This window comes from Lissotriton helveticus, chromosome 2_1 (genome assembly GCF_964261635.1).
Source record: "Lissotriton helveticus chromosome 2_1, aLisHel1.1, whole genome shotgun sequence".
Classification (NCBI taxonomy): domain Eukaryota; kingdom Metazoa; phylum Chordata; class Amphibia; order Caudata; family Salamandridae; genus Lissotriton; species Lissotriton helveticus.
Genome location: NC_136059.1, coordinates 834,347,628 through 834,375,417, shown reverse-complemented (window position 1 = coordinate 834,375,417; position 27,790 = coordinate 834,347,628). Strand labels below are relative to the sequence as shown.

The 27,790-nt window shown below is 39.9% G+C and overlaps 1 protein-coding gene across 1 annotated transcript in view; it reads right to left on the bottom strand.

The window, feature by feature from the left end:
- PRR16 (proline rich 16) overlaps positions 1–27,790 on the bottom strand; it is a 1,136,128-nt gene that overhangs the window by 385,790 nt on the left and 722,548 nt on the right. The window contains exon 2 of the mRNA XM_078675561.1: positions 18,229–19,109. Within this exon, the coding sequence (XP_078531687.1) occupies positions 18,354–19,109 (756 nt within the window). The 3' untranslated portion in view covers positions 18,229–18,353. The remainder of the gene's footprint in view (positions 1–18,228; positions 19,110–27,790) is intronic.

The window sequence follows — 27,790 nt, the reverse complement described above, 5'->3', positions numbered from 1 at the left end:
AACATAGATTACTTAGCTGTTTGTTTTATAAATAATTTATAAAGGCAGTCAAATAAACCAACCATAATTTTCTCTCACTTGGATTAAAAAGGATTTGTTACAAATTGAGATTTCTGGGGGATTAAACTAGACTCTATAAGTGAAATGCTGGAACGGTCCTGCAGGAGCGCACTTTGCTTAGTGATTATGACCCACGCACAGCTTTTTAATGGAATGATCCCACACGTTATGTGTTGGCTCGAATTCTCTAGTGCAAGATGCCAGGAAGGGTTTAGAAAAAAATAATCAATGTGGAAGCAGGGCCATATTAACTAAAATGGCATGGGCCAACAGAAATAACGATGATGCCATGCCTTTCACTGTTGAGGTATTATCTCCTCAAAAGAACACAAACTAGCATCAATCTACACCAGCTAAGGCACTTAATATCCTAATTATCATTTAGGGCTACTGGAAGTTATTTTTTCATTAAAGCCTGGAATTTAAATTTCCTGAGTATGCACTGAAATGTAATGTATTATATCTGGATTTATTTGATTATCCAAGACATGTGAAATCTCTGTAATCACTGACATTACATTAAGAAAAGTGCCATGAAAAGGTGCTAAATATAGCACTTGACTGTCTATAGATATCCACTGCAATGTTAAAGATGAAAGCAGGACTTCGCTCTAGCTTCCTCTCTCACAATTCCCTCTGTCTCTTGAAGTTCTGATGAAGTTTGACAGGTAAGTGTTAAATGACAATAGTGAAATGAACTCTATTTTGCTTCTTGCAATATATCTGTAGTCCCTGCCCTAACCTTCATGAATATCATAACATTAGTGCACTACTACAGTACTGATGTTCCCAGAGAGCGTCCTCCTCAGTATCCCAAAGTAAACCATATATTCTATAAATTCGCAAAATATTTTCTCTGTATCTAGTAACAAAAAATCAGCAGATTTTTTTTCAGTTTCAACATAATCTATCACCTTCAAATATAAAGCATATTAACATCAAGCTAGCAATCAAGCGTATATCTGTCTTGCACTGGATGAAAAAAAGTTTCAGCAATATTAAATGTTTCATAACGAACTGTTGCGAACTTGGGACCTAAAATACAACTTAATTTTCCACATCAGTCTGAAGTTGTTGGGGACACATCACATTGCTGTTTGGAGCCACATTTTTTGCATTAATTCTTTGCCTTACAGGTGTCATTTATCATGATTACAATATTCCTACTGTACATTACCCATCTTTAAGAGTGAGCTCCTTAATACATTAAAGAGTTAGGGATAAAGCAATTTAGCAACTGTGTGTATCCATGACATCTGTGTTCTTCTTTCTAAATACTCAACTCCTGAACTGCCACGTAACAACAACTTTTTTTATTAAGATATTTGTTGAAACAATCTAGCATTCCATATTCAAATTTCAAAAGGATTGTAGCAGCTATGTGCTTTAGCCACTTCCCATAAAGTCATCAAAACAATGAGTGTTAAAGAACTGTGTTCATCCTTTAACCTTCGTTACATTACATTAATTGCATAGAATCTTTTCCAGTATGGTAACTATTAAAACCTATCAAAGAAGATAATAAGCCTTCCCTGTGCCTGAAACTAAACTCTGTTATATAGATCCTTTGTTATTCTCAAACTAGTTATCATTTTTTGCAAGAGCTGTTTGTATAAATCCTAATGGGTCAAGAAGACAATTGCAAAACAGTAACATTAATTGAACTGCGGTCAAACGCTGTTCCTTTTTGCTAACTCCATTTTAAAAGAACATTCACCTGATAAACCTACAGTCAGAACCTCGGAAGTGACTTTATATAAGGACAAGGAAAAATAATCCGATTTGACAGTGACTCTATTTTGCATTTTTTTAGCATATAGTTCAGGAAAGGGAGGTAAAACACTCAAACACATATTAAGATAATAGCCATTTATCAACATTGTTCTAGCAGTCAAACTACATCAATCCCTTAGGGTGTGGTGTGCTGATTGTTTGAAGTGGAGAAATCCATCTTCATGTACAATGTACAACCGAGGTGCCCTCTCTACATTTGTCAGCACCTCGGTCTTATTGGTATTTCTCCACGGCCAGAAAAAAACAGAAGCACGAGAATTTGGACATACACATTTAATGAGATCAGGTATGAACAGTACCTCAAGAAACATCACAGACATATGGACATTCTTTAAACTTGTATGGGACCTATGAGATTTGCTATTGACATTCTAGAAAAGAGTTTAAATTCACAAATGGTATGTACAAAATATGCATTTATACTAGCAAATGTATTTGCTCATTTGCAAACTTAAACAAATGTGGTCTAAATGTGGCTGTGTGGGCATCTCAGAGTGTGGATGACCTGGTAAGCAGGAGAACATAGATAGCACTGTAAATCTTTGAATATTCACCAACCATCACATGCAATTTTTCCACCCATGGGTATTGTCAGGCCAAATCCAGAGCACATCTAACAAGGCAGAAGGGGGAAGCATGCCATCTAGAACTGGTGAAGTAGGAAAAAGGAATTACATAAAATGAAAATAGTTTTCCTCATTTCAAAAAATAAAAATGTGCCCTTTGAAAAGTGTTTGAGCATGCATAAATGAACACCAGCAAGCTTTAAACATGTGTTAAGTAGGCACCTCAGTACTGCTGAAAATATGGGAATATCACAGATTTACAGGAATCCTCCTGGAATTCTTTGTGAATTCCAAAAGACTCAGATATATAATCCAAATATACATGTATGCCTGCGGGAGTGCAGTTTCAGATACTGTTAGAGAATTGCGGCCACATACATCAGTTGTCCTTTTTCCAATAATCAGCTTTTGTAAATAATTGAGTCTGTTGACATCATCCCTTTTAAGCTCCTGCATTGCATTTATGCATACATCCCCAAACTAGCTATCATTACCTGCAATTTTCTCAGACATTCATTGTCTCCTCAATATCCAGCACTTTCTATTTCCTTTTGTGTGACTCTCCCTTATGTGGCCACAGGAGAGCCCTGGTAGTCTGTTACACACCCTCCCCCTTTTTTTCTAAAAATGTTTTTTTAGAAATGGGGTTTCTGGTTGTCTAGGGTATGCACCTGAGTCAGGCAGTACCCAATACTCTAGTCAAAGTAAGGGAGTTACACACCCAAAATAACCCCTGCTCACCCCTTTGGTACCTTGGTCAGGCAGTCAGGCTCATCCCAGAGGCAATGTGTAAAGCATTTGCGAACACACATACAAACACACCAGTGACACAATAAATACACCACAGACAATACAGAGTAGTATTTAAAAATAAATTTCTGTATTGCATATAAACATGACCAAAGCCACATACACCAATAATCACTTTGCCAAATAGGCAATTGTCATAACATCAGAGTTATGAAATAAGATAAAGACTTATATGTTGTACACATCATAAAAAGAAGACATTACAGTGCATACTAGGCAGCTCCTGAAAGAGGGATTCATTATCCTGTCAGCAATAGGCATAAACATGGCATACACTATCACAGCAGAGCCCCAAAAGATGCAAAATACATAGAATTACCAAAGCATCCTCACGTACACAGCAATACCATATATATTACCATAACATTGTAGGGCACAGCTCTTCAGAGCTTCTATTTGATCCTATACAAAAATGGGACATTGAAAACAAAGTCTAGGGCCAGAAGTATCTGGTCTCCTACTACCAGGAATGCGGTAATGGTTCGGGCAGCAAGATTTGGACCTCTGCCAAGGGATTCCCCTATTCTGTTTTCACCACCATCAACAAGCAAGGCCCCCAGGTGTATGTATGCACTTGGGTGGGCACACGTGTTATCCCAGGGCGGAGAACCCAACTGAGCCCCCGTGTGTACTGAGAATCAAGGTTGCTGCCAGCGGGCCTGTGGGGCAGCTGCAAGCAACAGAGAAATTCAGCCCTTCCTCATAGAGCCCAGGCTGTGAGCAGGGATATACCTTTCTTAAGGCTGCCAGCTGCAGATACTGGGCTGCTGGGGGTTCCTTGTATTGCTCTGTGCGACAGCGATGGTGTCCTGAGGACTTAGGCAACCTCATATCCCCTGCACCCAGAAGGGTGGGGCTACGATCCCTTGAGGTGGGTGTAGGCTAGGTTTCTGCTCCGGAGGGCTGGATTCAATATCACCAGGAAGCAGACAGTCACCACAGCAATGCAGGAGGAGGCATGCTTCTATCCTTTTCTCGGTGCTGCAGCGTCTCCATGACCCACAGGGTCGGTGAGCTCAACCCTCGTTTGCGCACAACCAAGAACCTTCACTCGGTACAAGAGCCCAGTCCACACTGATCTGGCACCAGACTGAAAAGCGAGGTGCTTACCACGTGCTATTTGGTGGTGCAAGGCAAATAAAAAGGATGCGCTCACCGCACACTAATCTTTGGATGTTCCTTTGTGACAGGGAAAGCGCTCCTCATGCACTTCCTTAATACGCACCAGTTTACAGGATAAGAAAGCTACAGAATCAAGTGCTCTCTCTCTACAGCTGATTGCAGGGACAAGGAGTTTAAACAGGCACCCCTTTGAGAACGTGGGGGAGCACGAGGCGCAGGCAGGCAGCAGGCAAGCAGGTCGGCGCCACATAGCAAAAATATTCAAAGTGATATCTTTTCTGGCCGCACAGCAGTCTATTGATGCAGCATATAGAGCAAGTAGCGTCTGTTTACAAGTCCCATGGAGTGTCTAAAATCATGAGGTCAGAGCCCATGCATTTACTCTCATAATGTTTTTCATGTGGAAGTAATTTCAATATGAACTTTAGAAGTACACATCACCTCCTTCCAATCCCAGCCCCTGCTCCAGACACACTACAGGGGGGCAGAGACAGCATTGTGAAAGGCAGGCACAGCCCTATTCAGGTGCAGGTGACAACTCCTCCCACTACTCTAGCCCAGGAAGATCCCTCAAGATATGCAGGGCTTACCTCAGGTTTCTTTATGGCTATCTAGAGTGAATGCACAAAACAGGCCCGTGTCAGTCTAAACCAGATGTTTATTGGAGTCCAGCTTCAAAGCGCAGAGAGTCATAAGCACACAGAAAGGCCCACTTCTAAGAGTGGCATTTCTAAAATAGTTATGAAAAATTCATTTTCCCTAATAAACAGTATTTAGTATCACTATTCCAAACATACTAAAATGGAAACACTACTCCTTCCAGATCAGAAGTTACCATTGAAGCACACATTAGGGAATTCCCAATGCAAACCTATAGGAGTTGCAGCCTCACAGCAGTGTGAAACCAAATAGGCTGTTTGTCACTACCAGGACATGCCACACAACAAAGGCACATGTCTTAACTTTTACCAACACAGCACCCTAGCCATAATGCTAACTAGGGCCTACTATACGGGTGACCTCTATGTAGTGAAAGTGACGTTCCAGACTTGGCAAATAACTTTAAATGCCAGGTCACTGTGGCAGAAAACTGTGCATGCAGGCCCTGCAGTGGCAGAGGGGTGAGACAGATTTGAAAGACTTCTTCTGTGGGTGGCAAAAGCAGCGCTGCAGGCCTACAAGTAGCATTTAATTTACAGGCCCTGGGTATAAGATACCACTGTACAAGGGACTTGCAGGTAAATTAAATGTGCCAAAACAGGTGTAGGGCAATCATACCAAGTTTACAGAAGGGAACATATGCAGTTTAGCACAGAGCAGGAGTGGCAAAGTGCCCAGAGTCCTAAAGCCAACAAAAAAGAATCAGAAAAAACAAAGGAGGATGGCAAAATGTTTTGGGATAACACTGTAAAAAGTCCAGGTCCAAAAAAGTTCCTATGTATTATCAATACTAAGGGTCAACATGGATCCAACATACCTTCCAAAACACAGAATGCATTCCCCCCCCATGAATTAAATCACTCTGTAAAATATCTCCCCATAGATTATCCCTTCTCCTGTATATAAATATGTAACTGTATATTCATTCTTGACCTCAACAGCATTTGTTGAAACAATTGTATTTCTTGCAGTAAGTTCATGTTTTTTTCTGCTTTTGAGTGACTTTGAGCAAAGCTCTCAAATGTAACTTGCACTTTCAACTTGTTCAAAGTGACACTACACTTCTACTTTTGTAAAATCAGGAATTATTTTACACATATTCTGCTGGTGTAATACAGATCAGGAAACATTTTTAAAGAACGCTCAGCTGATGTATGGGTAAAGATTGTTATCTTATTATAACAGATGACAAATTAAAAACACATGCGATTTTTTGTAAGCTCCCGAGGAAGCTTTCCTCTCAAAAGCTTCTTTTCTTCCTGCCTGAATCTTAGTGAGCCTATTCATTTCATAGGTCTGTCATTGTTTTATGTGTAGCAACATGTGTGCTGTCACATCCGATGATGTTAGGGTAAATGGAGTCCAATTATTATTCACTTCATGGGTTTTATTAGTTTTTTTTTTATTCTGTATTGTGATTTTCTGAACCTATGTATCATTCTGCTCACCTCATGTTGAGAGAGATTTTATTAAAACACATGTACAATGTTAAAGTGCAATTGATATTGAACTGACATGACATAAACATTTTTGAAAATGTAGAATGTAGCCATATCTATTGGTACTCTGCCCCAAAATGTTTAAAGCAAACTTCATTCTTCCAGCAGCAAAGTTAAATAAGCTGAGATGTGCACAACATGCTTAAAAGTCAGCCTTAGTTTGACATGTCCTTTTATGAAAGTTCACATCATATAACAAGAATGCTTCTGAATAATATTAATGTTTTGAAATGTTTTGCTAGGAACACTTTATCATTAAATAGAATGACTTGATATTATTTCACACACTAAATATAAAAGCTAAATAGAAAATGTTGATTTTTACCTTAAAACTTCCTCCTATTATAATAAATAAATGTGGTGCTGAATAAAAAATTTCGCAGCTGATGTTCCTAATTCACATAGCCTAACGTACAGTTGTTTTATTAGAAGGTTAAAAAGCTGCTCATACCTATGCGAAAGGAGGTCTAAGAAACGAAAGACCTCATTTGTAGAAATAGTTTTAATACATGTCTCGTGCTTCACAGTAAGTGTTAGTAAACTCTTCATGTGTAAACATGGTAAAAGATGAGAACAGTCTGTTGTCAAGAATTAAAAATCTATTGGACGAAGAAGAGAGGAAGATGTTACATGGACTGCAACATTTTTGTGACTGTTTATTTTAGCTAGTGTTTCGAGAGTAGGTTAGCGCTTTCCCTCTAAGCTATTACTCATATCATTTACCCGCACTGAAGCTGATTTGCCATCCGTTTTCAGACTGGATTGCTGATTGCAGTTGCTACTGCATAATTATTTGCTTCATTGCTGAGACACTACTGAGTTGGTGAACCTCTCTATGAGAAGTTTGGCTAATACGGATTGAATATCGAGCTTTATGCTATATCTCACCCCTCCTCTCGAACTTGGACTGTTTACGGATTCCTGCTAACACCATTTTTGCCCAATTTTCTAGAACAGAGAATTATTTCCTTTATGCTCTGATCATTATTTTATTATCAAATCTGTAATTTGACTGATACTTAAACTAACTGAATATAAAGAAAAAGAAAACTTACTAAAACTTCTTAAGGAAAATTAACCCTTAAAACTAATCAAAACTCTCATTATTGACTGAACTTAAAAATAGTATCATGATTTAATTTATGCAAAGCTCCTGATCTTCTCATAAGAAACGGCAAAGGTCTGTCACCGAGAAGTATAAGGAAACACTGTGAGTGGTGATAAACCCTGTTGGGGTGAGATAGAGATGTTATACCATCTTATTTAAATTGATTCCCACTCCAGTATGTTTTTTGTTGTGTATTCTGCGATTACAAAAAAGTGCTAATTTTGGAGGTAATTCATGTTGGGTATTCCTGAGTCTTCGACAGCAGAACCCTGATAGTCTTTCTAATGCTTTCCCATGACATTCTTGAGGACAAAATGTTTAGCTTTAGATCATTTGATAAGATAGTGTCATCACCCACACTAAGCGTAGGCTAAACTTACTCCTTCTAAACTAGTTTGTGATTCAGATTAATGAGTAAGCATGTTGCACTCCTCAGAATTAATGCGTATGGCACACAGCAGTAAAACGGAACTATTCAAAGAAAAGTGTTTGTGTATCAGGACGGAATATTCAAGAGTAGTTGACTCATCAGGCACGAGCATTAAACAAAAACTCACAAATAAAAGCTTTACAAATCTGGCACCATGAGATGTCATATTGAGGCCATTGCATGAATCACAAACTTTTTACCTAGAAGCACAAAGCTGAGCTCTGTAAATAAGTTTTACTTCACAGGTTTAGAAGCTGTAGCTGTCACCCAGCCAATGGTTGAACTCAACAAAGAAAAACAGAATGTTGCTGCTTTAGTGGACTAGAAATGTACTTAGTTATGTCCTATTTGTATCAGTTTTTATATGCTTTGTTTGGTTTGTGTTGTGATACTTTTTGTACGTGCAAATAAATGCAGAGTAGTCAAAGCGTCACTTTCATTGCATTGCACAAAACTAAATTTAAAATTCTGGAAGGACGCAACAATGCACTTCAGACATACTTTTTCACAAAACTGATATACATACATCTTCTGATATTTGACTGTAAAGTATATATTGTTGGTGAATGGTTTCACAATTCTTAACTGTTCTATTATCCCTCATACGGCTTTCTGAAAGCTCGGTATCACCCAAGGAATCATTTGATGTTCTTGTTTAATATGAGTCTGAATAGATTCCTTATACTTCCGTTTTGAAGAAGTGTTTCTCAGTCCTCAAATTTAATTTGATTCTCAGAAGTTTCCAAATGCTCTGCTGCTTATTTTTTTTTCAGCACAATTTACAATAAGTTATTATGCCTCCAGAGCATTTCTAAATGTGTAGGTCTTACATGTCTTAAGTCATCATTGGCTCCAGTGCTAATTGATCCTTAAGGCATTCTCTTTTTTTGAAAGTTTAATTTTAATAAAATACAATCTTCTCATGGGTAATTTTAGTATGGATATCCAGTGTCAAAGCAAGCATTTCTCAGTTTAAAGCATACAAGTTTTCTAATCCTATCTCTTATAATGCGGTGGATGAAGGGTTCATATCCACTGCATTACCTCTATAGTCAGTTAGAGCTTCGCCCGCTACAGTAAATGAGAAAATCCTTTTGCTCCAAGTGCAGAATACTTTTTTTTTAAAGAATGTCTAGATGCTAGGGAAGAGCTTCCTTTGCATCCAGTTTTTTTTATCAGTGTGATGTGTAGCATGTTAATGTCTCACAGATTGAAAGTGAAACCAGTTGGCTCAATTAGGTGCCATCTGGTTGCACTTTGATCTGTTCTCCAGGGTTTAGCTCAGCCTACCAGTACCGATCCAAGCAGACGAGGTACCGCTGGGAAGGGACACGGTAGTGGAATACATGCATGTCACACACACTCACTTTCGTATCTAGATACATATATGTCTCGGCTTAGTAGGCTTCGCTGCATGGAGGCTGAGCCCATGCCCAAATAATACAACTACTCACATTTGCAAATGATGCAACTATGCACATTTCCAAACTGGCACGGCCAGTGCAGGTAAGAGCCGTTCGACGGGGAAAGTTGACAAATGACAGAGTAGGGAACAAATTGTTTGTTGGTTGTCAAAATACACATGATACCTAGAGTCAACAACTGAGGTACAGTTCATAAGATTGTTTTATTGTGTACAGAACATGCAGCAATCAATGTGGTGAACAATGATGAAAGAAAAATGAGTATGAAAAAAACCTGTGCATTTTTAAAATATGCCCATGTTATTGAGTTTATGAATAGTGTGCTCTGAATTTGGTATTGCCAATATTATCACATGATTTAGAAGGTATTTTCTTTCTTGTACACTTGCTCTTGTGCTTTCCTGTACACTTTGGGAGCAACAATTGGACAGCATTTCAGGTGATAATAACAAATATTCTAATATTCTGTATTCCCAATACTTCCCAGTTGTATGACTGGATCAAGTGCCGCAGAACTCAACATGGAGACATGTCATGTTTGTACCATAAACATTTACTTATTTTGATGCTGCAGGTAGCTGCAGTATTTAGGCCCAGGTTTGGCTGTCACCCACGGAAACCTCCTTAGGCCAGATTTTTCAGAAAATTAGAAAGCCAAGGGAGTGCAGGGTGGAGCTTTGGTTCCACTATGAAATTCATGGTAAAAAAACATGCTAACTTCTGACAACCAACAAACAATATATCCTTGTGGTCAAAGAGTCTGATAGATATAAAAGTAATTCTTTTAATACATTTGCCATAAGAAATAGGTGACATTTCATCCGTAATTTTTTGCTCTATTATTGCTAAATAATTTTTCGCTTGAACTAGCAATTTCCTTGAGAAAACAATGAGTGATCTACATAAAATAAACCACAAAGAGAGGACAAATTGACAACAATTTGCAAAAATTCAAGAACTGTAGTAAAAATATATTTTACAGACATCTGCTTTTCTTTATGCTATTTCTTCAAGAAAATTACCTTTCTTGCACATTACACATTTTGAAAAAAAACTAAAATATTACTGTATTTGGGCTATTTTCTTGGTCCTTCATTAAAACCTGCATGCCTTTAACATTTCCACCATGTAAAAAAAAGCATGCAAATGTGGCCCAGATACCTTTTGTCAGAAAACACTTTATGAAGTCCCAAGCATTAACTGCCTCAAATATCAAAAAAAGGTTTCAAGACTTGGGGTGGAAAAAGCTTCAGCAGTTAACGAGTTAAAGGATATACATTGTAGTCAACCTGCTTATTTCAACATTCTTGAACTTGTGAGATAGAATACTTTCTACCTGGCATACTGTTAGAAATAGGGTTGGGGGTTGGCTGTGGCAAGCAACCGCCACAATCCTTGTCAGGGTTAGGGGTAGGCAAGCCCTAAATTAACCTGTGCTCACATTCTGGAACCTTGGCACAGAGCAGTCAGGCTTAACTTTAGAGATAGTGTGTAAAGTATTTGTGCAACACATCAAACAGTAAACAGTAAACAGTCACACAAAAAGATTCCTCAACAGGTTAAAAAAATATAGCTTAATATATTAAATATAACAAGACAAGACCTACAAGAATACAATAAGTAGAGCTTGAGATTTTGAATTTTAAAGTTTATAGTTAATAAATAGCGCCAAGAAGCAAAAAGCACTATTGACTGGGACAAAGTCAAAAGTTCAGGCCGACCGCGATGGAACAGAGGCCGGCTACAAGGGCCCAGTCAGGCCTGCTAAACCAAAGTACTTTAATCCTGGTTGCAGAGAGATGTGTAAATCCATGCATTGCCAGTTACTAAGGTGATGCTTTGGTACCAAGATGCGGGATGCAGCAGCGATGTGAGTAGTTTGCGATAAGTCCGATCCATGCAACAGCAGTGATGCGTCTGCTCTGCTTCAAGATGTGCTTCTCAGTCGAGGAGATATGACAGTTCTGCTCTGGATGCATCACTCAGCAGAGGATGCGTCAGTTCCACTGTAGAAACACCTTAAGCCTACGTGCAGGGCCCAGGAATGGGGTGGCATCATTTGACAGGGTAGACTCAGCTGGTAGAGCCTAGATGGGGAACCAGGTTTGTTGGAAGTCTTTTATATCCCTGAGACTTCAGACCAGGAGACCAGAGAACTAGCCCTTGGAGTCACTCTGAGTTCAAGTGATGCAGGTCCAGTCTCCTCACACATGCAAGAGGGCAGCAGGTCACCAAAACAAGGCAGGAGTTCATCAGTGCAGCACCCCATCAGAGTGGCAGTCCTTTCAGCGGCATAGAATGTCCTTCATGGCAGAGTCTTCACAAGTCCAGAAGTGTACTGAAGTGGTGGCGTGTGAGGTCCATTACTTATACCTAGTGGTACATTTGAAGTGGAGGGGACTTCAAAGAGATGTCTTTGAAATTCACAGAAGTCCTCCCTTCCTTCCCTTTCTCTAGACTCACAACAGAGGGGTATGCAGCTTGTTGTGTGTGGACAGGATACAGCCTATTCAGGTGTAAGTGAGGCTGTGCCCAGCTCCTCCCTCCCATCCCCTCAGGTTAGCTTATCAAGCCACACCTAAACTCCCATTGTGTGTGGCTTTCTAGGTGGAATACACAAAGCCCGACTGCCAACTACACCCAGAGATGATAAGAGACAGGATGCTGGCACCAAATGGCTAAGGCAATAGAATGTGCACTTTAAAAAGTGGCATTTTTAGAATTGTCATTTGAAATATGACTTCACCATAAGTTAGGATTTTAGATTAGGATTGCAGAGACACCAAACGTGATCCAATTATATCTTCCCATTTGGGAATTACGCTTATAAAATATAATACAGTAATCCCAATGTTATCCTTTTCAACATCTATCAGACTCTGCTCGCGGAGCTCATTGCCGACACTGGGATCAAGGTGATATCTATGCCGATGACACTCAACTGATGTTTACTTTCAGTGGAGTGTTGGCATCTTCTTTTGACTCTTTGAAAATGTGCCTAAAAAGATCTCTGCCTGGATGAGCACTCATTCCCTAAAACTTAATGCTGACAAGACGGAAGTCCTGTTTTTTTATCAAACGCTAGTACCCTCTTCAGCTTTATGGTGGCCAGCTGAGTAAGGATCCCCCCTACACCTAAGGATTCTGTCAAGAATCCTAGAGTCACGTAGGACAAAGTTCTGTCCCCTGCTACCCATGTCCAACAGGTATCCGCGGCCTGCTTTGGCAAGTTAAAAATTATCAGAAAATGTATTGACTTCTTGCCTGAGTCAGCATGCAAATCCTTTGTTCATGCCCGAATCATTTCCCATCTTGAGAACGCTAACGGTCTTTACATGGGTCTGCCTATTGGACTGATCCGGAGGTTCCAGAATTCAGCAGCCCATCTGATCTGAAAGGTTCCTCTTCGCAAACGCATTTCCCCTTACCTGGGGCAGCTACATTGGTTACCTGTGACCAAGGGCGTCGAATTGAAGGCCCTTACGCTTGCTTTTCAGCACTTTAAGGTATGGGGCCTAACTATTTGAAGGAAGAGACTTCGCCCTTACAAGCAGAACAGTCCCTTAGGTCTAACCACAAACATTACCTTACCACCCCCGGTTCACAAAGGCCAGAATGGGGGGTAGGACCTTCGAGGTGGAGACCTCTAAATGCTGGAATAACCTTCCTCCTCAATTGAGTGCATTGCAGTCCAAACAGGAATTTAGAAAGGCCTTCAAAACCTGGCTCTTTAGTCGCAATGACTAAATGTATACTTACCGCTATCTCTACTTCTGTCCGTACTAGCACCGGGACACCCATTTGGGGTAGTTGTGCGAGCTGTGTGCTTTATAAATATCTTTATTATCATTATTATTATCCTATGGGAGAGATAGGCCTTGCAGTGCTGAAAAATTACTTTGGGTGTTTTCTACCAAAACATGTAAAGTAAAAAGTACATGTCCTGCTTTTAAATGCATTGCACCCTGACCTCTAGATTGTGCAGGGCCTATCTTAGGGATGACGTATATGTACAAAAAGGGAAGGTTTGGTCCTGGCAAAAGGTTTATTTTTCCAGGTCGACATGGCAGTATAAACTGCACACACAGGCTGTACAATGGCAGACCTGAGACATGGTTAGAAGGCTACTTAAGTGGGTGGCACAAGCTGTGCTGCAGGCCAACTAGCAGCATTTAATATACATGCCCTGGGCACATGCCTTGCATTTTACTAGGGACATATAAGCAAATAAATATGCCAATTGAATATGAGCCAATATTACCATGTTTAGAGGAGAGAGCACATGTACATTAGCACTGGTTAGCAGTAGTAAAGTACAAAGAGTCCTAAGACCAACAATAATGAGTTCAGAAAAAGAGGAATAGAAAGGCAAAATATTTGGGAGGGACCCTGCACAAAAGGCCAATTTCCAGCACATACCCACATTTCTTTCACCATGGGTACATGCTCCTCTTCCTAACATCAGAAAGCACAACCAGTTTTGCATCTAATCACTTCCATAATTAGTCATTTCTGAAAACAGTGGATCAACCTTACAAGAATGACTGTACATCATCAGTGCTATCCTCTTGTTCAAGCTTCAGCAAGTCCAACAAGATTTCACCTCCTTCACCCTAATAAAACCTGATAAAATTAACATGCCCATTCCTCTCCTCTGCATCCTCCACACCTTTAGGAGGCCCTTTTTCCATGTGATTATAACAAAAACATATTTCCAAAAAATAGGAAACCCTAAGTTAAACATTCAGGCTTGCCTGTCCACCATGCTGTACTTTTCATTTTTCTAAAAGTGGCAATTTATTGTGTTTGTGTTTCTAATCCAGATAAACTAACTTCTTCACTCTTTTTAGTTTTCTAAGCACTGTGCTTCAGTTTAGTATGCCGTACAAAAGGGGGTGGTGATGGACGGAGCATCTGAACCAATCAAACACTCACACCCAGTCAAAAGATCTGGGTTTGATCCATCGCTGTTCTTTAGCCAACTCTGCCACCCCAGTTCAGACATGGCTATATGCAAATCAGTCTGACCCTGTGCCTCATGGGAACAGTCCAGCCCGAACTGCCAAGCCATGCCTTCCCTGGACTGGAAACAAGCTTCCGGGGACCGTTTTCTGGCATTACAGCCGTCTTCAGCCCGGCTTGCTTGAATCCAGTGGCAAAGTGAGCAAGGGACTCACGTCTGAGCATACCCTGCCACACTTATGGCGGCCAAAGCAGTACAAAAGGGGGTGGTGATGGACGGAGCATCTGAACCAATCAAACACTCACACCCAGTCAAAAGTCAGTTTAGTATGCCAACATGTATTTATCAAGTAATAATTGCATGGATTCCATCATTTTATTTTGAATGTTGTTTACTTGTATTATTTTATCACAAATCGGCTATAGATCTAAAGAGAAATTCTGTACCTACCCTAGTTATTACAAATTTGATACCATGTTGTTTTCTTGTACACAGTTAAAAGCTAGGAATGGGGGAAATTTAAATTATTCTGGCGAATTTCGGGAAATTGGCATTATGCTTATTTCTGCAATATTACACAATTGCACAACTTTCTGTAATTATGTGCATAATTACTGTGCTTAAAAAACTCTATCCCTAACTCACTTATATTGTTTCGACTTCTACTCCTACTTAAGAAAAAGGCAAAGTTTTTGAGAATTGTAGACAAAAAGTGGTACATCCACAATAAAAGAAAAATTTATCAATATGAAGCTTGTAATTGTTTGCAAAATATGGTTTAGAACCGTTTAATGAAAGTCACTTTTAAATGTTGATTCGCTTCAGAATATATGGTAACTTTCACATAGACATCTTTGTTGCAATGAGCTCTATAAGAGAAACAAACAACTATACACTCGTTAATGTTTTCTCTACTACAGACTGGATTTTCCAGATAGAATTGTTCAGAAAATCTGATTATGTTTTACTCTATACCTTTTACTCTTTAAAGAGCAGTTGTAATCCCGTTCTGTGGCCTGCGCATCGTTTGCTGGTACAGGCATTGGGACTTCACAACTCAATACAATACCCTACCATAGTCGAGTAGGTATTACAATGTTACAGGTGAGTAGGATGTTGCGACTAGACTATGATATGAATATTATGGAAAGATTGTCATCATTTAGGTATCACATATCCATATAATAACTTTCTTTCATTCTGATTCTAGCAAAGCTATTACCGTACCCTCTCTATCCTACATGTGACCAAATGTATCACGCCCATTCATAACTGAAATTAAAATGATTGTGTAAAAATTGAAGATTTCATGACTTTAATTTCAGAGTGATTATTTTCACCATGTTTAACTTCCTCGTATGAATTAATTTGCAGTATATTCAAAATACGTGTTCAGTTATTCACATCATTATGGCAATGCATTCAAAGTACAATAATCTAGAAATATAATAGACACAAGATGATTTCCAAATAATAAAGACTGCGATATTTCAAATACCTCTCCAAGCTTTAACAGAAGTTTTTAATGACGATTCTTTAAACGAGTGGATAGTAGGATTCTTCTGAAAACTGTAACATATTGCACACTAGACACTGTCTTCAAATGTGTTTGTTCAATAACAAAACCATGAAAAATTGTCAGAAATGCTAATATGCTTCTTGACAGTGTATCAAACAAAACGTATTCTTCTGTGAGTCTGAAGCTTGACAAACACAATGTATAATTCTGTAAGGGCCTAAGGCACCGACTACAATGGCTTATTTATACTAGAGTGGATATAGCTGTGAAACATGGGCTGCACAATGGACCAAAGCATATATACAAAGTAGGAGGAAATGCTTATGCGCCGGCAAAAGACAGACTATCATGTATGTATGTATGTGTACATATGCATATATAAATAAATATATATATATGTATATATATATATACACACACACATACACACACACACAAACATATACGTGACCCTCTTCCTTTAAAAAAAAAAAAAAATGTCGGGGATAGATTCCCCAGAGCCAGGTCCTGTGGCCAACCCCCAGCTAGGCATGTGCAGCGTGGGGTGGACTGCATGCAGAGGGTTGGTTGCAGGGCACAGCCACAAGCCAGGCCCTTTACCCAACTCTTGCTGTCTATGACCGAAGGCCCTGCACAGAATGCGGATGGCTGCATTTAGGGGGGTTGGCAACAGGGACTTACCACAGGCCAGGCCTTGTGGCCAACAACCCACTGTACATAGCCGAAGGATGTGGACTGCATGGGATTTGATTTGCATATGGTAGTTAAATATTACTTTATGTTAATACAAACCTAGAAATTTGCTGAAAATCCAAAGGTTTAAATAACAATATAGTTAGGTGAAATGTAACAACATCACTTTTTAAACTCTAAAAACCACATAAGGTCACCAGTAATAGTTACCTCAAGTAACTATAACTCTTGCCCTAAGGTTACTATAACTCACACTCTCACCATGCACCACTAATTACCCCACATATTACATCACTCATGACATCTTCTGTGACATCATTGATAATATCACTGCAACATTTGAGGTGAAATTGTGGATGAGAAAACTGTGCATGATGGGTGTGAGTTAAAGTTACCTTAGATCACGAGTTACAGTTACTTGAGATGACTATAACTAATATCAAACAGATTTGAATTGCTACTTTTCCGCAATATTTTGCTGCACCTAAAGTGCACTCTACCACTGCTTCTGCTATGACCTAATTTAGTCATAATAGTGATACATAACCAATAGGCTCATTTGATGGCACACAAATGTAATTGCAAAACTCACAAATCTGCATGTAGAAAACCTCACAGGCATCTAGCGATAGCCATATTTCTGTACCACAAAGTGCTCTGAACTGATTGCAAGGCAACATGTTTGCAGCTCTTGACAAGTTTGGAAGTTAAAAACACATTTACCATTGTCACTTGAGTCACTGCAAAAAATGCAGTACTAATTTAGGAATTTTTATTTTCAAAAAGTCTCAAATTCCTATGAGGAATTGAGGTGACTTGTAATACACACACTTGTTGCATTGTTCACATCATAAGGGCAAGATTTTTTTATGTTATATATTGTCATGGTGTGTTATATGGATTTGTATAGCACAATTTATCATCCGAATGGTATCCAGGAGATGGCAAGTTATAATCATTTAGAGTTCCTGCTTGCAAGTTTCCAAAATGTAGTATAAGAAGCATAATTAGGAAACAGGTAAGATAATTGCCTTGCACATGCGAACAAAACGAGAATGCATTCCCTAACCATTTGAGGTAGACTCTACATTGTTCATCCAAGTGAGGGACGAATAAATATGGTGGACATTTTGATTGCTTGCTCATTTAATGCCAGTTAATTTAGCACAGTAGAAGTTCAGGATACATACCCTTAAAAGCATATTGTAAAATTATGTATAATGACGATCTGCAACTATAATATCCATCAAGTTTACTGCATATTGAAAATATTTTGAGTGGGATTGTGCACAAACATTGTAAAACAATTGTTTATCAAAAACATCCAGAAACGTAATTGGTGCATGATAACTTGCATTCATTTCTAAAACTTCCTTTTGAAACCTATCTTACTGTAATAGGAAAAAAATCCTCCTTTGACATGAGATATGGACTATCCTTGTCTAAAGAAATATTTTCTAATAAGTTTGAAGACTATGTAGTCGTTAAAACAAATCACTCTTTTTTTTAATTACTGAAATAAGTATTCATTACTATGCACAAGAAACTTGCATCAAGAGAAGTTCTTTTAATTTACTTACCAGATATTCGCAATGACACTTCGTGTTATAAAGGTTGTAATATAGGTGGTCATTTTTTATTGCTTGAGTAGAAAGTGCTCATGTCTTTACGTAAACAAACGAAAAAGTTTTTAAAGTGTCAAAAATCACACAGTTGTAGTAGTTGACTTCCTCAAGATGGTCTTCTGCGGTTTTGGTGCAGTGGGCGGAGGCACAGTTAGAGGCCTGAGAGGTGGAAAGCTGTTACTCTGGCTTACCCCAAGTCCCCCATTTTCAAGAGGAAGAGATGGCAGTGGAGGTGGTGGTGGTAACGGTGGACAATGATGAGGAAGTTTTTCCAGTTTGTGAATGGGTTCACCATGCAGATGTACCTCCCTGTTTTTCATGTCATAGCGAACATCACAATCCGGGCAGTAGCCATGATACTGCACTTTTTCACTGAAACGTACCCGTTCCCTGGTTGTAGTCTGATGGCACCTGTCCTTTTCAGGTCTATGTGTCAAAGAATGAAGAGGAATTTTATCAAAATTGCTGTTAGGAATAGAGCAAACATCTCCATTTGGGATTTTCTTGGGGCCTCCTGGCAATCCTCCATTTCGAAGCAGCGTCCCATTAGTTTTTACAGGAATAGGTGGTGGATGGAGTCTATGTGAATCTTCATATTTCACCGGCGTTAGCCGTGGTGGAGGTGGAGGTGGATTGTGTTTTCTAAGGACAGTGAGGATGGCTGATGGATGGGCTGGTGGCTTGATGAGTGGTGTATTCGCCCGCACTTTGATCTTATCGAAGCTGGAAGCCGTTGTGCTACTTGAGCTGCTGTTTAATGTGTCAGTTTTGGAACTGTCAGTCATCTCTTCCTCCAGCTGTAGGTCCGATGTCAAAGTGTCTATCTGGTCAACCACCTTCAAAGAAAAGTAAAATAAACAAATCACTATTTTCAAACATTACACTTCTAAAAAAACACAGTATTAATTTACTAAACTGTAGAAAATATTGTAATTACTGTACATGCCTTTTGCAGTCTCTATTTTAATGTCAAGGAAGCCATAGTACGACTTTCAACATTCCTTAGAATTGCACTCTGTGCAAATTTCAAAACAGGGACGCATAAGCAAGGCCTGACACACAGGCAAGGAGGCTAATTTGTTTTAGTTGCCTACTTCCAGCAGGTTTTAACATAATTTAAAGAAAACATATTGCAGCTTTTTCTTTTGTTACACACAAACAAATACAACCATGTGCATTTACTTTTGGAAATAAAAAAGCGATGCATTTATTAAATCACAAAGCAATGCGCAATGCAATGCGAAGGCTCCTATGTTACAGAGTCATTTTTAGTAGTTTGTGAAGACCTTATAGCAACTCTCCCAATCTATTTAGATTGTTATCATGGTCAACGCCTTAATATCTATATCGGATGTGGAAGTGTTTAATTACAAGTGACCTACATTCACCTAGGAGCTGACATGTATAAAAGGAAAACTGATATGTACAGTATAAGGCGGGTGTTACATTTGCAAAGATGTATGTAAGGGTCAACATGTATTACTGTACGGTGAAAGATGTGGGCTTTGTTGTAGCCCACAACTTGTTGGGTTACCATCGACCTGTACTTATGAAAAAAGGCAATAAAGAACTACATGACAAACAAAACAAAATCAGTAACCCCCCTCCCCCACAAACCAGTGGAGTTATGGCTTGGTTGAATCAGAGCTCAATATGATCAATCAAAACAAATCTTTCTATAAACCCAGTCCTGTCCAACAATTCTTTAAAGGCATCTTTATCAAGGGAGCAACCTGGGTTGTCGAACTTTATATTGCTGCCTGCATGCCCAGTTAGACCTCAAAATACTCTTCAACCACACTTGGGTACACACTAAACAAACAAAGCGAAAGGGGAAAGAAAGGTATGATGAGCAAATGGACATATTTTAAGTTACTTGCTGGCCAGTCTCCTAAGGAGGCCTTATTCATTCAGCAGGAAAAGACCTCCACTTCTGCAAACTAGTGTAACTGGCAGTGCTGGCCACTTCCTGAAATCCCCCTACAGGAAGGTCCAAACTGAGGTGGCATGGTGAGCAAAGGAACAGTGGGTTGGAGTGTTACGCCAAGCTATTGCTGGTGCTTAGACTTATTGCGAGCAACCTCCCATCTTCTTTTGTGTGTTTCATGTACAACCTTAAGTGGCATGGGTATGCCCAGGCATGGGTGCCATGCTCACTGGAACCAAGCTATACCCGGCTGTTGAGCCCATAACCAAGGTGAAACTGGTCCTAGGTTGCTTGCGTTCCAGTTCATAAAGGACCTGGCTTGGCAGCTCATGCTGGACTGTTCTCATGAGGAACAGGGTCAAGACTGATTTACATATGGCTGGGTCCAAACTGAAGGGGCATATTGAGCAAATGAACAATAGATTGGTGTTCTACCCCAAGCTCTATTGCCAGTGGTTAGTCTGATTGCAAGCAGCCTCCTATCACCATTCCTGCTTTTCATCCTTCTGCCTTCTGTCAATGCTCTATTGTAGCATAAACAGCTGCTTATCTTTCTCTTCTTAGTTTGAGTCACTATAGGTTTTCAACTTTAAATCTCTATAGCTTACCTTAGTCGACAAAGAAAATGGAAGTTTGCTGTGTTAGTTTTGAATTTAATGGATGTATCTCATCTACCCACCTTATGCACATTATAATAGCAAGAGGAGCAAGGCGTCCTTCAGTGTTTTTTGTTTTAATAAACAAATAGATCCTCAATAGTATGTAGGTTGGATTAACCTTTTTGCCCTACGCTTGTGAAAGGAAACTATATTTGAGTTTGGAGTGATAAGTATTAAAATTTGTAGGCCGTGAAAGATCCTACCCACAGCAATTCTGATCAGCTGATGTATTACATGGGATTTCTGTAGTGACAGAATTATTCAAGAAAGCAGTTTGAGGGAAGAAAATGCTACTCCAGTTTAAAATGTATTTCAGAAAATACCTTGAAAACAGTTCAACTGTTATAGGTTATAACAGAAATGTTCCTGTGAAAGACAGGGTTAAAAGATCCTTAATTTTGAGTGGTTCCTGCGATCCTATCCATGTTGGCTTTTGGGCCTTAAAGTATAATTTCATGGACTTTTACTTTTGTTTCAACTTAGTATTTTCAAAGCTTGCATTCCTCACCCTTGCTACTTATTATGGTTTAAGCTAAAGTTAACTTTATGTTGAAGCATGAAAACCCTTATGTGGAGCAATTGGACAGGATTTTTGCAACAAATACTTCTCTGTGTAGAATGTAACAGTACAGAAGATATAGTGTATCCCTTTGGCTTATCCAACAATGCTAGAAAACCCATCCAGAATAAGGCAAATTAGGTGTGAGCAAGTTAAATATTAATTGGAGTAGATTGGTGCCCACCTGAAGTAATAATAAAGTTACTGTCCTTTTAGGACCAGTCACAGGTTTCAAGCCAAGCTGAGCACAACTGTTGGTTGTTATGACTCAGAAAAGACAGATTTAACTTATAGAAAATATGTGGTGTAGTGCATTTAGTAGTATCAAAACAGGTAAAATGTTGAAGATACAAAATGTATAAAAATAGAGTAAAACGTAATTAACAAAATTACACCACAGCAACAAAAATCCAATAAGGGGAACAGGAAATATGATTTTTCTAAGCGATTTAGGAGAAAGTAACACCAAGAACTTCAAAATACCAATTGTGCTCTCAATGGTGGTGGTCGATCGGGACCTACGTGCAATTTGAAGCTAGCCCTGATGTGTCCTTGGTCCACAACAAGAAATAAATTGTCAGCACTAGGGTCTAGAAGTAGGAAAGTCACAATCTGAAAAGGGACTTTGCTGTTTTTCTGAGGAAACCTCTTCTCTAAGAGGGAGAGACATGAAAATGAATCCAATGCGGAATTGCCGGATTAATAATTTTCATGGTCAGTATCCTTGATTCGCTGGAGCAAAAGTTTTGAGATAGTTCCCAAACTTCTTTTGGTGACCAAATAACCCCAGGTGTACACTTACAAGGCCACCAGGACCTCAGGAACAACACTTAGAGACTCTAATGGTGCCAAGTAGGGGGCAACAACAAATTCCAGTCCTGGTCTGTTGACACTGGTCAGCTATGAATCTTCACCGAAATGTAATTCTCAGCATTTTTATGTTCCTGTAGCCATCATGAAGATCAGCCTCAAAATCCAAGGCTAGAAAGATCTCCAAGGATCATCAGTGGAAGGACGTGCTACCTCATAAGACCCGACTCACAGGTTGCAGGTGGCAAGTGCAACAGGTTCAGTCCACATGGTGTCCTTTTGCAAGTCCAGCAGTGTTCTAATGAAGGCTGCTCAAGTCCATGCTTTGTAGGGCTCACAAGCCTGTGGATTGGGGAACCCTTAGACACTCATAGTTTCTCTCTAACCAATGGAGTAAATGTTCCCAGACCCTGATCTACTAACTTTTGCAGTAATTCATGTTTGTTTTTCTGCAAAAAGGCCAAATGCAATGTGTAAGGGCAAATCTGAGATGGTGAAGGTCATCAGCCAAACTAAACCTGGGCTCTGAGGCTGGAGGTGTGTGTAGGTGTGTACTCTGGTAATCCTAATATCCTCCAAAATCTTACACTAAAATCCAGTTTGAAGCAAGCATTGTACCAACAACAAACCCAGAGACAAAAGTCTGGAAGGACTTTCCTGTTCACACTCTAACGTGTGACATTTAGTTCAGCAAACGTGTCAGTCAAGATTTGACACTGTGGTGTCAACACAATGCGCATAGTCCTGATCCTGCTTATTAAATTGAACACAAAGATGTCATCATTACCCTTTCAGGACAACCTATTATTTACTCCTATGAGGAATTTCCCACCTCATTCACACCCTATTCAGGTAAAAGTACAAACAGAAAGAAGCTGGAGAGTTTATGCAAATTAGCCTTCAGGAACTTCATGCAGGAAAAAGGAAACTTTTTAAAAGTTAAAGTATTATAAGTAATTGTTTCATTATTTGTTCTAGTTGATCCATTTTCTAAAAAACTGTTTTAGTAGCAGTATAGACTTTGTTCTCTTTTTTTTTATCAAAAGCTACAGACAATAAAAAAATACAACCATAAAAAGACAAAATAACTTTTGAATAAAAGCGAATATATTTACAAAACAAATTAATTACTGCATAAATACGAAGATAAATTATGCATATGCAAACATAGCATAGCACAATCATAGGCTCCTCAGAAGAAAAACAGATGCTCAAGTTAAAATATGTTCAACGTAATATACCAGATAAAAACATGACACAAAAAAGCACACACTATGAGACTGTAAACGTTGTCTAAACAGGAAAGCTGGTCTCACCTGCTTGAAATTTAAGTGTAGAAGTAGCAGGCATATGTACTGATGATGTCGATTGATTTACAGAATCGATAATTTTACTGATTCGGTAAATATACAGAGTCGGTAAAATACCGAATCGGTAAATTTACAGATTCTGTAAATCAATATGTAGTGCCACAGGCCCTTACCGAATCGTTATTTACCATGGAATACTATTCCATGGTAAATAACGAATTCCTGTGTACATGCATACCTAGGCATGTACACCTGTGCCATGTGGCACACAGACATGCCCTAAGGGCATGTATGTGTGTCACATGCCACACAAACCAGAAACAGGGGTGCAACAGGGTGTCAAAGTGACACCCTGTCCCCCTTGTAAATTCGGTATTTTTACCGATTCGGTAATTACCGAATCGGTATCTGCCATTGAATCCTATGGGCTTCGAGGCCCATAGGAATCAATGACAAATACCGATTCTGTAATTACAGAATCGGTAAATACCGAATCATACTGATTCGGTAATTTTACCGATTTTTTTACCTACCTAGCAATTACCGAATAGTGAATACCGAATCGGTAAAATTCGGTATTTACCATTCAGTAATTTGCTATTACCTACATCTAGGCCATAATCCGCTAATTCAAACGTTATCCAATCTTCTCAGTGACAATAATTTAACCCAACATTGCACAGAGGAGATGCACTTCAAAGGAGCTACCTTAGATGCCATCATCGCCAAACGAGATGCAATCTCGATCGAACACGTACTCCCCGTGGACAGGTCGGACCACCACATGATTCTATTCCATATCATCCAACAAATTCTCTCTCAACCACTGTTGCAAGAACCCCCCCCATGGGTCAGAAACCTCTCCCAGATTCCCATGGAAGTCCCCGAAGAAAGGATAAGCTTGCTCCTTCCCTGCCCCAACGACCACCTCTCCTCTACCGAACTCACTGCGCGGTACATCTATAACCTGGTGACTATGCTGGACTGACTATGCTTCGCTCCTCGAAAGCTGAAAAAAAAGCAGAGCCATTCCGTCCAGGTCTTGGTCCAACACTGACTCTAATTCCGAAAGGAGAAACCTAAGAGCCATAGAAAGAAGCTGGAGGAAGAACCCTACCTCCTCTCTCAGCGAGCAACTCAAAACAGCCCGCAGGAAATACAACAATCACATCAAAAACAAGAAATCTGCGTTTTTTGATCTGCGCTGGACAGCGCAGAAAATAGACCCAGAGATCTCTATAGCATCATCAGGCAACAAACCTCCAAGCCCATGACCTCCTCAATTCAGGCGTCCAATGAACTTTGTGACAACTTCGCCAACTTTTTTAACGACAAGATCACTTAGATCGAACACTCTCTGGACACCATTAACAATCAACCCACTAAGAGCACCACGCCCGGGGCAGTCGTTGTCGCTCCTTGCCCCTCCTCCAATTCTTGGCTAAACTTCCAACACATTCAGGAACATGAGATAATCACCCTGATCTCCACCTCCAAACCCTCTTCCCATGTCCTTGACCTCATTCCACCCCTACTAACCAAAAAGCTGAAGCACTCTCTAGCACCGCTTTGGTGCACGAGAATAAACAGCTACATGAAAAATAGAGACGTTCCAGACTGCCATAAAGTAGGTCAAGTCATAACCTTGTTGAAAAAACCCGGCCTTGACACGACAGATCTGAATAACTTTAGATCGTATCTAACCTTCCCCTTCTGTCCGAAATCCTAGAAAAGTGCGTACTCCAACAGCTAACCCAACACCTGGATAACATCAATCTCTTGGACTCCCACCAATCTGGCTTCAGAAAAGGCTGTAGCACAGAAACCGTGATCCTCAAAAACATCGACGATATCCACCACTTACTAGACTCTAATCAATGCTGGCTCGACACAGTAGACCACAAATTCCTCATTAGTACTCTCTCCAAGAAAGAGGCGGTTTTGGTGAGACCTTCCTCCAATGGTTTTCCTCATTCCTGCACAATCGCACTCAAAAAATAAAAATTTAAAACTTTGCTTCTGACTCTCATCCTATCAACAAGGGAGTCCCTCAAGGCTCAGTGCTCTCCCAGCATCTCTTTAACATCTACATGGAACCTCTCACCAAACTACTCAAAGCAGCCAACATCTGCTTCCATCTTTACACAGACGATACTCAGATATTTCTGGAAACCACCTCCCTCGGTGACATTCAAAGACTCAATGACGTACTGAGTGAAGTCCAACACTGGCTGTCTCCGAATCACCTTAAAATAAACCCCGACAAAACCGAGATACTTCTCATTTTGAACAAGGAGGAGAACCCTCTAATTGCTTAATGGCTAAAGGCCGTAAATACTCTCAACGGGAATCTCACCCTAGTCGACTTTGCCAAATCACTAGGCATCACACTAGACCCGAAACTAAACATGACCAGACACATCAAGAATTCGGCCAAGAGCGCTTTCCTTAACCTTAAACTTCTGAACAAAATAAAACCCTTCATTCCGCCCGGTGATCTCAAACAGGCCACTCAAACACTTGTACTGTCAAAACTGGACTAAGGGAATGCAGTCCTCTCAGGATTTGCAAAGTCACTTCTAGCTCTCATCAAAACAACTCTGAATGCGGCAGCCAGAATGGTCACCGGAATCAAGAAATTTGACCACATCTCTCCTGCACTCAGTGAACTGAAACGGCTCCCAGTTGAAATGAGGATCAGCTTCAAAACAGCATACCTCACTCATAAAGCCCTACGTACCGGCAAACCCGAATACCTGAATGGCCAAACTCAAAAAAGCCGGTCAGGCCAGGAACCTCAGAAGCTCAAACTTCCTCCTTCTTATCCCGCCAAAAAATCGAAAACTTAAAACTGTGGCTCGTTCCTTCGGTGGAAGCGCGCCCAAAATCTGAAACTCCATTCCCCCTCACATCAGAACCATTCCCTCCTTTGTAAAATTCAAAAGCCAACTAAAAATCCTGTTCCTCAATTGTGTCCTAGGAAGTCGATAGGAAAATAGCTTTTGGGCTTTTGTCACATAAGGACATGCTATCATTAATTTTCTGCATGTCACACTTAAAAATACTTTGCCACCTACTTTGTGGGCTCCAAGGCCTATATAGGGGTAACTTAGTAATATTTAAAAGTGAGATTCTTATCTATCTAAGCAGGTTATTTTATAGGTCGTACCCAGGGCCGGTTTCTGAACTGAAACCATGCCTGCCAGTTTCGCTCATCTGTAGCCATAACACCTTTGATTTATGACAACAATCAAAACTCGACTAACTTCATAACATAAATATGTTTCACACTCATCAATGCTTCTCCTTGACCACATTCTGCTTTTCTTCAACATAATAATCCCTAAATCTTTAAACATTTTAAAAACATCAGCTCACTAGTTCAAAAATAAGATTAACACGCAAAGAAAGTTTGTACGTGCCTATGAGAAAAGTTGGAGAAAATCCTGCTCTTTCTTCAAACTGACTTCCCTACACAAGGAAAGAAAAACGTACAAAAATATACTTTTCCACTCACAATCTTGCTAAAAACAAGCCCATGTATTTTTTTTCATCAGGAGCATACAACCACACAATCCCACCTTGCGGTCCTATTTGTGATGATCTAGCCAAATGCTTTCCACAAAATAATTCAGATGATCAGAGATGACATTGACGGCCTTAAACTCCCACATGAAACTGAGCAATCTCCCCTCACCATAAAATTACCACCAGCATCAAGGTCCTCCTTAAGACTTGAAAAAGTAATTGGAGGCATTAAGGGCCTCATTAAAGCCCTTTGGCTGAGCCATGCTGCAGCACTCTTAAAGCACAGGGATGGGACATATTTACAATAATATGCTGCATCCCTGTGCTTTTCCCAGCGTTGGTGCACAATTGGCTGCCATGCGCCAACGCCGGCACCCTTGCACCATGGTGCAAGGAGGACTGCGTCACAGTGCTGACTGTTTATGTGCAGAATGCAGCGCACATAGAAAGAGTAAAGTATTGATAAGGAATGAATACATTATTCCTTGTTGCACCTCCCTACGCCTGCCCTGGGGAGGCATAGCATTCACACAGATTTCCAGGTTTAAGATTTCTTGTAAATCTGAAAATATGTCAGGTTCCATGGGTGTCGCTTGGGAACACCCACAGCCACACCCATGGAACTACCCTTTCACGCAAAGTGCTGCATGTAAAGGGGTCATATTTACAAGGACAGGAAAACTTTTCCTGTCCTTGTGAATATGGGCAGGCAAATGCGCCACCG